Source organism: Morone saxatilis, unplaced genomic scaffold (assembly GCF_004916995.1).
Source record: "Morone saxatilis isolate NCDOM2014 unplaced genomic scaffold, NCSU_SB_2.0 Contig6, whole genome shotgun sequence".
NCBI lineage: Eukaryota > Metazoa > Chordata > Actinopteri > Moronidae > Morone > Morone saxatilis.
The window spans coordinates 9,603,341-9,615,328 of NW_023340206.1; the positions used below are offsets into that span (position 1 = coordinate 9,603,341).

At 42.0% G+C, this 11,988-nt stretch overlaps 1 protein-coding gene across 4 annotated transcripts in view; it reads left to right on the forward strand.

Moving 5' to 3' along the window:
• The window catches only part of LOC118339790 (FERM, ARHGEF and pleckstrin domain-containing protein 1-like), a 52,533-nt gene that overhangs the window by 32,637 nt on the left and 7,908 nt on the right, over positions 1–11,988 (forward strand). For 2 of the 4 annotated variants that reach the window (XR_004797330.1, XM_035677536.1), the window contains exons 9-16: positions 366–461; positions 571–737; positions 840–908; positions 1,006–1,075; positions 1,554–1,764; positions 8,746–8,954; positions 9,121–9,210; positions 11,163–11,296. Coding sequence is in view for 3 of the 4 variants with exons in the window: in XM_035677536.1 (XP_035533429.1) it covers positions 366–461; positions 571–737; positions 840–908; positions 1,006–1,075; positions 1,554–1,764; positions 8,746–8,954; positions 9,121–9,210; positions 11,163–11,296 (1,046 nt within the window). In the remaining variant the exon portion in view is untranslated. The remainder of the gene's footprint in view (positions 1–365; positions 462–570; positions 738–839; positions 909–1,005; positions 1,076–1,553; positions 1,765–8,745; positions 8,955–9,120; positions 9,211–11,162; positions 11,297–11,988) is intronic. The other 2 variants (XM_035677538.1, XM_035677537.1) reach the window with 2 other exon arrangements.

Sequence of the window (11,988 nt, forward strand, 5' to 3'; positions counted from 1 at the left end):
ATAACTACCTCTTAGCTTGAGGAGGAGAACATGCTTAATGGTAGTTTGTGCTTGTGGTTAGGTTGTTATTAATCCAAAATAGGATCAAATGTAGAGGGAACTAGGAAGTTAATCTTTATTATGTGTCTTGGATTTCTAGGAATCAATTAATACACATTTTTACACACATATTACACATACATTATTATACATATTATTGTATGCTTAGAAGTTGTCAAACTGAGTCAAGCTGAAAAGTATATTTTGGAGGAAAATTTAAGAAACATTTTAATTTTCATTCTCCAATGTGTTCAAGTTTGTCTTTTTGCATGTAAGATAATGAATGTTTTATGAATGTTAATCAATGACTCTTCTCCTTTAATCAGGGGTACACAAAAATTAATGCCTTCAACTGGTCCAAGGTTCGCAAGCTCAGCTTCAAACGCAAAAGGTTCCTAATCAAGTTGAGAGCAGACCCCACTGTAAGTCCAAGTAATGGGGAGAAATGAATTCTGCTTTTCTTGCTTTCTCGTATAATATTATAGTTATCTATTCATCTGTCCTGCATCCATACGCCTCTGCGTCTTCCAGCAGAATGCCCACCATGACACGCTGGAGTTTGCCATGGCCAGCAGGGATTGCTGTAAGATCTTCTGGAAGATCTGCGTGGAGTATCACGCCTTCTTTAGGCTCTTCGAGGAGCCAAAACCCAAACCCAAGCCCATCCTCTTCACCAGAGGATCCTCATTCCGGTTCAGGTAAGGAGAGGACAGAAAGGAAAGACAGGAACATACTACGTTTGTGTTTGTCTGTTGATTTGTTTTCTTTAATCCCCTGCTTTTCTCTCATCGTGCCTGCAGTGGTCGAACCCAGAAGCAAATCATCGATTATGTGAAAGACTCTGAGCTCAAGAAAGTCCCATTTGAAAGGTGAAGTTACTGTTGTAGAAAGAACAGAAACCAGCGATCAGATTTCTGGGTTAGTTGCACGTGGTTTGACATCATCTGTCCCCTCCTCTCTCTTCAGGAAGCACAGTAAGATTCTGTCCAACAGCGGCATGTCCCCTCAGTCGTCTTCCTTCAGAGTGCCAAAAGAGGTGATTCACACTTTAAAACCAACAGACTTTGACCTTTATTCACACATAATGTTGTATGTTTTGCATTGGTTTTATCTCCTTAAATCTTCCTTGTAACTTGACTTGTTGTGCACATTTACAGGCTCTCTGTGTCTGTTGTTATTTCTTCTCTCTACCTCTCTGGGTAAATCTAGAGCTGCTCTGTGGCCTAAAATACAAAGCTGGTTTTGTCCTTAGCAGCTCCAGGGAGTGAGTGTGTAAATGTGTGCTTTGTCCAATCTGTTCCCGTAAACAATTTATTCAAAGTCTGTAATTCAGTATAATGAGTCTAGTTAAATAAGTTTTAAATGCTTCTCCTCTTAACTGCCTCCTTTTGTCATCACTCCTTCTTTCTTTCTTTCTTTCTTTCTTTCTTTCTTTCTTTCTTTCTTTTTATCTTCTTCCCTTCTTTCTTTCTTTCTTTCTTTCTTTTTATCTTCTTCCCTTTCCTCATTTGCAGAGTGCCATGTCTGTACAGTTAGCAGACCAGCCTGACTCAGCCAGACTGGCCCATCAAGCTGAATCTAATGGTTCTGAGGAGCCACCAGCGGCCGCATCTTCCACCAACGGCTTCCACGATATACCGGCAGCGCCCGGCTCAGACCCGATCCAGTCCCGACAGAACCACCACGGCACCGGATCAGCGCCGGACCCGCAGTTCCTCAACCCAGGTCCATCCTGCAGGGCAAACAAAGGCAGCAGCTCCTCTATTCCTTACATAGACTGCAGCGACATAGACAGTGAATGTGATGTGACAAAGAACAACAGGGCCACCAGGGGCCACAGCAATGCAAATGACAGCAATGCAGATGAGCCTTGTGTATATGATAACAAGCATGGGGGGAGCAGTCACAATGGGGGGCAAACTGCGAGTCTGTTTGGGCTTGGAAACGGGCTCTACCCCACACAATCACCAGGGGCTGATGCAGCAGCATCAACAGCAGGGTATGATTACGCTGCAGCAGCAGCAGCAAGGTATGCTGGGTAACAGAAGCACCGTAGATCACTGTCCAGTGTCTAATAAGTTTAATGTGAGTCATGAGCTAACAGATGATGAAATTTTGCCCAATGGAGGTTCCTTTCAGGGCCGCCTCCCGCTCCACAGCACGCTGTTGGATGAGATCTTTCAGGGTCGAGAAAAGCGAGGTGCAGCGATAGGGCGACCGCTAGGAACCGGGACTCGTAGTCAGTGCTCCAGCCCGGTGATCAGCAGCTTCCACCACCGCACAAACTCTCTCAGTCACGCTGAGATGACAAATGGTCACGGTCAGTCTCGCACACGCTGGGATGACGGCGGGCATTACTTCAGTAAACGACCGGGAATATTCCCGGTGGAAACTCCCACTGTCCCACCGCCATCCCACCTGCCAAACCAGTACGGTAGCTACTCCCCGATCACCTCAAACCGCACACCGCCACATTTCGCCAAACCATATAACAACAACAACATGAGGAACCGCTCTGATACTGATCCATTCATTCTGAGCCAGCTCACATCCACTCCCACCCACCACCATGACCCACATCGCTCCGGGTTGCATGCCCAGGCCCCATGTTCCGCCCCGATGGAGCGAAGAATGATAATAACTAACGGCAATCATGCGGGGAACCCTGTGGTTCCAGGTCAGGCTCGGTCCAACGGGGTGCAGCGTTTGTTCGGCCGCCAGGGAAAGCCCAGTAACAACCCGAGCCGTAACAACCACAACAATCTAAACCAGCCGGTACAAATGATCGACGGCTCCACCAGCAGCGGCACCGACACCAGCGACACAGAGTCGGACACCGGTAGCAGCGCGTACAGCCAGCCGTTAATGTACGGCAATCCTGCGGCTGTCAGTTCCATGAATTCTGTTAACTCGAACGGCGTGAACTCGTCCCCTCTGCCGCGTAGCAAGTTCTCCTTCGGGAGTCTCCAGCTGGAGGAGGGGGAGGATGGTGAGGCAGAGGAGGAAGGGTGTTACCGCTTTAACGAGGAAGATGTCGGAGGCCGGGTTTTCAGCTGTTGAAGGGTGAAGATTGAGCAGTTGAGCCTCACATTAGGGACATTATAATGCAGAGCAAATATAATCCTGTTGTAAGAACGTAAGGCAACATCTCAGTTTAGGACGTTACAGATAAACTTACTTAGTTGGAGAATTGTTAAAACTTAACCACCCAGCTACATTAGTGAAGACTGAAAACTATTCCTTTAATAATATTGATTATAAGTACGCAACTGTGAATTGCTACTATAGATCTAGTCCACCTGTTTACAATAGCTTAGCCGTGATACAACTTGTATGTCAAGGTTCTAACATATTTTTTGACATATTTTGAGTTGTTTTTTTAAAAACTGTGAATAGAAACACCTCCCCTACTTTTAGATGAATGCGTTGTTTCTAAACCACACAATCCCCCCATTTTTGTATTGAATTTTGTACACTTCAGTCAGCTTTCTAAATCAGCATAGATAATGTTCCTTACAATGTGCCATAACATAAAAACTGTATATTCAGTGTAGATGTATGTGCAGATTTAAACAGCTTATGTCGGGAATCCTGTCACATGTAGAATTGTAGTTTTTGTGGGGAAGACTGTTTCTACAATTCTTCCTTGTTTTTCTTCGAGAAAATAATTTGATAGCGTCGATATTATTCACGTCAATCTGTTCCTAGTCGGAGAAATGACGATTCTGCTGATTGTAGCTCACTTTTGTAAATGCTGTTTGCTTGTTGTTGAGACATTACGGACGTAAATAAGGTGGCGTTGGTTTTAGGGGAACTTTGACACTGTTGATAGCTGTTGAGTTGACCAGGATCTGCTGCCTTTCTCGGTCATTACTCCCCTAATAGAATTGTAATCATTGTAGTGTCCTAATGTAGCATTTTCTCTGAATCAGACTTTTATAATTATTTGACTGTTGTCTTGTGCAATAGAAGGGCTTTAAGATGATAGCTGGAGTTCATAAAGGGATTTCAATGGTAAAGTCATTGTTAAATACGGTTTGTCTTTAGAGCCGTCTGTGGTTGTTTGGAGTTAAACCACAAGGATAACACGGGATTGTTGACCTGAGAGATATCCCCCTTTAATTGTACAGTATATTCAAATGTTCTTGGTAGGGAATGGATTGTAGATTAATACACTTGGCTTGGTAAGAAAATGTGTTCAATGTGTAAGCTATGGGGCTCTGCAGGAGGAGGAAGGCCGTAGCTAACGGCCGGTCTGCCTTTCTCATTCGGTTTTGGCCGAGCCGACATCCTTGTCCTTGGAGCACTTTTTTATGCTTTCACTCTGTTTTTGTCGTGGGCGACTTGCACTGTAATTTGGATGTTTGTGGTAGAGACTTTTTGTAGTGATTCTCTTTTGTATTTGCCATTAGTGGGAAATAGATTCATCAATTAAAGGGTTAGGGAAAGTATGACCCTAAACTTTATATCTGTATTTTTGACAATAATTGAAGCTCCATGTGTGTCTACATTTCTACTGCAGATCCATTATATGTGCTGATGCTACCTACTTCTGTTGGTTGGTCATGGGCTTTTTTCAGACTTTTGTTCTGTTTTCTTTCTGTTTTCTTTCTTTTTCACGGTTTTAAGCACACAATAAGCAATAGTCAAACATCGCCCTTAAACCTGTGACCATCCATGGCTGTCTGCTTTGCTTGGCTTGGCCCCTGGCATGCACTACAGCTACACACACACACAAACAGGTAGCTCACCGTTAACTTTCACTTTCTCTGGACGCTGTTCTTTCTTGTTACAATGCTGGTTTTTGAAGGTGTGCCGGCCATCCACCCATATCACTGCCATTTTACAGGCTGTCTGCTTACTGCAACACACAGTTTTTGCTTTTTACTGCAACACTGAATTTACATAACATACTTTTTCTAATTCTGGACTTGACTCTTGAACTACACATTTAAAAGCACTAACTTCAGGAAACTCTTATTAGAAGTCTTGGCTCAACTTCTAATTTCAGAGTTGCTTTCTTAAACACTTTTCCATGAATATACTGTTACTCAGGGAGCTTTTTGTGCTCCCTAAAGCATTTTATGTTAGGGGTTCAATCTACAAAGTGACTTAACTTGGACTAAATGTGAGCAGGATCTTATCACGTGTTGTCTCCTTCTGAAGCCAAACAACTTTTTCTTTCCTCACAGCTTCTTCCTGAAACAAATGTTCATGCTTCATGCTTTGTAAATGCACTGTTTATGAGCATGTTTTCTGTTAGTGGGTGAAGAAAACAATGCTGTTTTTTTCTTTTCTTTACTCTGAATGCATGTTAACCAGGCAAGCAAAGTCCCTGCTTTTCTGTCATTCTGCTCTGTTTTTGCTCACTTTGTCACACACTGTGTTTCTGTCATGGGGCTCAAAATGGTTTCAGCTGTTTGAGAGGCATTTGGTGCAGAATAACACAAACTCAACAACTTCAGAAACGTGTAGACTCAAACCCTTGTGGGCATTTCATTGTTACTACACCGTCATGATTAATTAACTGCACCCGGTCTTTCTCAAACATTTCAAAACCATTTGTGTTTTTGCCCCCGGTTTCCTCTCTGTGCACGAGGACAAAACACGGCTGACTCAACTCCAGTGCTCTTTTAACGCAGGGTGGGAGGGCGAAGGTAGACAGAAACAGGTGAAGTTAAGTTTAAAGCAAACGTAAGTGCAAATAAAAAAAAAGCTATCTGAGAGACGTGGCATTTTACTTTGTAAGGTGTGAAAGTCTGAGTATTGTCAGGAGATGGACACACGCACGCGCGCACACACACGAATACTGGAGCTGAGTCCGCCTCGGCTTCCTTTTCACTGCCTGTCACCAAATAGCACTATAGCAACGAGTCACTTCCATTGAGACGTTTTGTAATATTAATGTACTGTACATACAGTAACAGACTGATATATTGTGATTTTGCATTAATATTGTAATTTCTATGTTAATGGAGTTAATCAGAGCCAAATTTGCTAGATTTACTTTAAAATGAAAAGTAAAATGCTTGTAGTTTCTTCTGCGGTGTACGCACTGTGATGGTTTGATCGTATTTGACTGATATCAAAGCAGATAGTTCAGCATTTTGCGAAATAATTCCATTTCTTGCCAAGAGTTAGATGAGAAGATTGTTACCACTCTTATGTTTTGTGCAGTAAGTATGAGGCTGCAGGCAGCAGTCTGTTAGTTTAGCTTAGCTTAGCACAAAGACTGGAAACGGGGGGAAACAGGTAGCCCGGCTCTGTCCGAAGGTAGAGAGTCCGTCTGTTAGTGCCTCAGAAGCTCTCTACTCAACACGTTGTATCTCGTTTGTTTAAGCTGTACAAAAACTAAAGTGTAAAAACAATAGGTTGTGGTTTTATGGAGCTTTTATTACCTTTTGTTACTTTCTATGCTAAGCTAAGCTAACCGGCTGTGTATTCACGGTACAGGCATGAAAGTGGTATCAGTCTTCTCATATAACTCTCGGCAAGAAACCAAGTTGTTGGTTGTTAAACCATTTTCTGTCATTTAGATGATCAGAATGGTATAAGCTGGCATTTTAGCATCACATCTGTGCTTCTCTTTCTGTTTACATAACACACTTTCTACTGACTGACTGACTTCTCTTGAAGGAGTAAACCAACTTTCTGGCTGTTCTTCTAATTTTGTGATTTGAAGATCGGTGGCAGTTTGCTTGACCCGTATTTACTTCATGGTGCATGTCAAGACTGGAGCACACAGTGAATGCTGACAGGCTTTGTGACATCTCTGAAGCATAAAATCACAATAAATACATACATACACAATAAATAAACATGCAAACGTCACAAAACTGCTGCCTATCTAGCTGGAGAACAGCCAAGAAGTCTTTTTATTCCTGTACAAAAGAAAGGCATTGAAATGAAGAGTTTTCCCTTAACGCACACTGACTTTATGGCCTACAGACGCACTGACTCTTGTAACACTTTGTATTTCTGCACACCTGTCCTTTTTATTTTCATCACAAAACACCTACTGTTTTTTTTTTTCTTGTGATTTCTTTGAGGTTTTACTCTTTTTTTTTTTTTTTTCTTTACCCTTCAACTCTCTTTTTAACACTGTAACTGATTTTGTGCACTAGTGTCAATAAAAAAACGACCTTGTTTGTTCGAAGAAAAGGGACTCCAGAATTTTCTGTAGAGGTAGATGTCCAATTCCCCCGGCCCCACCCCTCAAGCACCCCCCCACCTCCCCCTCAACCTGCCTGAATTGTGTCTTGTGTCGTGGTAGCTAGACCGTAGAGTAGCCGTTGTTCGTGTTGTTCGGTGTTGTGCACGTGCGCACATGGTTCGACCCAGTTTCTGTCTGTGTTTCATGTTTTCTAGCTTCTGTTGGCTTGTTTTTTCACCTGTGTTTTTTTTGTTGTAGTAGTTTTTAGTTTCTTTCTGTATGGTGGTAAGTTCTTTTATAACACCCGTCACAGATCTGCACTCAGTGGTTGCCATGGTTTTTACCCATGATCCAGTTTGGTGTATAACAATGGACTCTTTGGAAACTTTGCACCTGGGCAAGTATACAGTCACAACTTGGTACCATGTAGTAAACCTCTTAGTGACTCTAGCTGTAGTGAAAAGTAGGTTTCACTTTTTATTCTTTTGTCTGGATGATAATATTTTCCCCAAAAAGTTGTCAGAAGTAGATTTTAATTACCATCAGACCAGACTCCTATTAAAAAATGATGATTTTAGGCATCATCCCCACTAGTAAGACTATCACCTATCTGTAGAAGATCATATCTATTAGTGCTTTGTAAGGGAAGTGGAGAAGTTAATGTATTCATCGTCACATTCTGGGACACTGTGACAGACATTTTTCACAATCTTCTGACTTTTTATAGATTTAATCAGTTAATCGAGGAAATAACTGGTAATAAAAGTTAATTGCAGGTAATTTTAAATACAAATATTACTGGCTTACATAGTATAGCTGTACTTTATTATCATTTATTAGCTCATAACCTAATTTATTGCAACTTGACAGCTTTTTAATATGCACAGCTGCATTATTTGTTCACTTACCCTTATAATGCACAGATATGACCTTCATTAAGTCTTGCAAATAGACTCATAATCCGTAGCTAATTACTAACACCTAACATTTATTATTATTTTTTCCTCCTTTTTATCCTTTTTTACTATGTTTTTTAACCATATTTTAGACGAGGGTCCAAATAGAGACGTAGAGTAGACGTAGTCTCCTTCACAGTTGAAGGATTGTAGCATTTTTGTCATGCGACGACCTGCCTGATCATGACAGCTGCTCATTTTGGGTCCTGACCCGTAGTTTAAGACTGATTGAGTGGCGTTGTATAACCTTGAAATTCATCACCACTCAGGTGGGTTGCATGTAGAGGAATCATTCGGGGATTATGTTCATATTTTGAGCTTCTAAATGCAGGGTGAATCTAGAAGCCTTTTCCTCCACTGAGAAGTGTCTGAGGAAAGAATTAAAATGTCACTCTAAGAATTAAATGATAACAAAGTTGGCAGTGAATTTCATTAAAGTAGTTGAATGTCCTATTCTATCGTACACAAAGAATCTATTTTAACTTGATCCCTTATCCTCCCCTGCCATCCATCTCCCTTGTCTCACTCTTTGTTCTATTCCTGTCCCCGTCTCCCTCCCCTTCCCCTTTTTTTCCAATTTTCCTCTCCTCCCCACAGAAAGTCCCGGTTCAGAGGACTCTCCGTTGGGAAGTCCCCATGTGGTCGTAAATGGCAACGGCTCGGTAAACGGACAGGGGATGGGCAGCACTGGTATCCTAGGTACAGGTCATAGTCCTGAGGGACGGCTCCTATCTCCTCTCACCAGCCCGCTGCTTACTGACGCCGGGTGTGTCCGCAACGACGATGAAGAGGAGGCGAGGAGGAAGGTGGGCAGTTAAGAAGAATGAATCCAGCAGATTCCCCACTGTCTCTCAAAAGAAAGTGTGCTGTAGAGGCTGATTGTCTCGTTTGTGTTGTTGAAGCTGTTTTCTGTGAAGCAATGTGAATGTATATATACAGATGGATCAATATCCTCTTTCTGTTTGTGTCCAGAAGTTTCCCACAGACAAGGCTTACTTCATAGCCAAGGAACTTTTGACCACAGAGCGGACCTACCTCAAAGACCTGCAGGTCATCACAGAGGTACGCATTCACACATTTCTTTATATTCTTAAGATTATGTAGTTGAAGCTACTGAAATGAGTGTTTGTCTGTCATTGCCATGTGGATGCTAACTGCAAGGCCATTCTCATCTGGCTGAGAGAGAGAGAGATCTTTGAAAAGCCATCTGTGTTAAGACCAGGAGGTAGTCGGGCCAAGTGTAAACACATTCCCTAAAGTACACAGCCCTGCATAGCACACAGAGAGACTGTGAACCACAGTCGGTTCCTTTAAAGCCTTGATACTGGAACAGTGAGTCAGCGCTGGTTATTTTAAAGTCAGAATTTTGGGACAGTGAACTAAACTTAGCCATTTAAAAGCTCACATGTTGGGACACTGACTCACATTTGGTCGGTGCCGTGCAAGAGCTGGAATCAGGATGAGCTTGGTGTTTTTATGGCCTAAATATCGGGAAAGTGAGCTCAGTTTGGTCTTTTGAACGCCAGAATACTGGGACAAGGAGCTTAAATTCAGCTCTCTGTTCCAGTATTTTTTGACTTGTTTTATTCCCATCCTGAAAATGAGATTTTATTTGTATTTAGTTTGGCGTACGACTGAAGACTGAGGTTCAACATCTGAGGCTTTATGAGCTTTTCTTTTGCACAGGACAGATGGCAGATGGAAGTACAGCTTCCAAGTGAGCATATTTAAGTTACTTGTGTTTTTTAATGACATTCATTCTTTCGTGTCTCACCAGAAAACAATGCACTCCTCCTTTTAAGCTAGCAAACTTGTGTCTCGTTTGCTCTTTAAGACTACACAGACTATTAGTAAAACCACTGAAATCAGCAGGGAGGAGACACTAACTCTGCATTTTAAACCCTGGGATGAAAGTGTAGCTTAATGTGGGTCAGACTTTGTCGTCTATGTGATTCAACTTTACTGGCTGTTACTAACAAATAAGGGAGAAATCTGCAGCGGGAGGGTAATGAGTGGAGACGCAGGTTCAAGCCCCCACAGCAGCATGCACCTGCCTGCTGGAGACCTTTAATATTATGAAGCTGACTGTGACTTTTGACCTCGCTGTGGAAGGACAAATATCATATTTCCCCTTTCTTGTGTCTTTTTCTGCCTCTCAGCTGTTTTTTCTTTTCAACAGTAGTTTCCACCCTCTTTGATGTGGGAGGAAGGCGTGCGTTGGCAAAAAAAAAAAAAACCTCTTAAATATTTTCTTTGGCTGGTACCGCTCACTCCTCCCCTCCCCCTCTCGCTTCCACCCCTCCTCTCTCCCACCGGGTCTTTCTGTAAAACAGCTGGACGGCCCTCTGTCTTTGCTAGCCGTCATAATCCTGTGTGATTTACTCTGGAAGGAGAATCTAAGGCCTCTGTGTCAGGGTTGTAGTGCACTCACTCGGGGCCAGGAGGTCATGGTGTATTTGTGTGTGTGTGTTTGTTAGTTGATCCCTGGTGCAAAGAAATGTCACTGTGCTTTCAAGTTAAATCCCTCTTTCTGACCCACCAACCTCCTGTTCAGGGGGATAACACCAGTGTTGTGCGTGGTTCCTCCTTTTCGTCGGTCTCAGTCTCTGTTTTGGGGAATTTGGATTTGGTGATAGTCATTTCAAATTCCATTCACATTATTGTTCATTTGGTATATGAATATCATAAAAAAAAGTGGGGAAAAAGTCCAGAGTGTTCCTTCAAATTGCCTTTTTGTCCAACCAACATCCCAAAAACCCCATATACAATTTATTATCACATCAGATATAAGATATCACATATCTCTTGCATTGCTTCACTGTATTCCTTAATGTGGCTCTCAAATGCAGCTTTAAAAACATCCAAAACTCTCAAATTTGGTCTTTCTGTTGAAGTAGATGAAGATAATCTCAACCTGATTCTGATTTCTTTAGAAAGAATATCCTAATTTTACAAGCAACACACGTTTTCTGTTTCTTATACGTGACCACATGTGTCCTGTCTGTCTGCTGTAGTCCTTCCAGGGTGTTGCAGGGAAAGATGAGGCCTTCCCAGACTCTGTTAAGAACCTGATCTCCGCCAGCTACGATCCGGTCTACAAGTTCCACCAGGGATTCCTCAGAGAGGTGGAGCAGCGGTTGGCACAGTGGTGAGTATCTGTCTCATCCCATTCAGAAAACTGGAAGAGTTTGTTCCTTGGCATTCTTTACAGGCGATTGAATGACCACAACGGTAAAATCATATTCAATAGTCAAAAAATAATGAGACTAAATACAGATTAAATGGATAAAAAAAAAAATTTGTCTTTGCAACGTGGAGGAAGAAACTGAAATGCTGCTTTACACGAGCTGAGTCGAAGCAATTAAATAAGATTACTGGCTGTAAACAAAACAAATCCATTTTAAGAACAGATTAGTGTGTGCTAATTTGCTATTGCTCCTTAGTAAGACAAAACAAGAACAACCACTGTAGTGTTTCTGTATCAGTATCTGTCTCAATTTTTTTCGGGGGGTTCAGCCAAAAAAAACTTCACTGTAGAAGGAGAAATAAGGTAATTTAAATTCTGTGTCTTCATTAATTTTGTGACAAATAGGATAATTAATGAAGAAGTGTTCACTACAGCACATTTATTTATCAGTTTTAAGTCACGTGACACCATCAGCACGTCATTTAAATTAAAACCTAAACCTAAACGATGCCTTCACCCACAATACATAATGACATGACAAGTCTAATGCTACTCTGCATGGGAACTAATGGGCTCATCCTCTTTTTCTCCTATGGGAATGTTGTCTCTGTTGTTTCTGTAATGACAGACCAGAGGACACACACACACACACA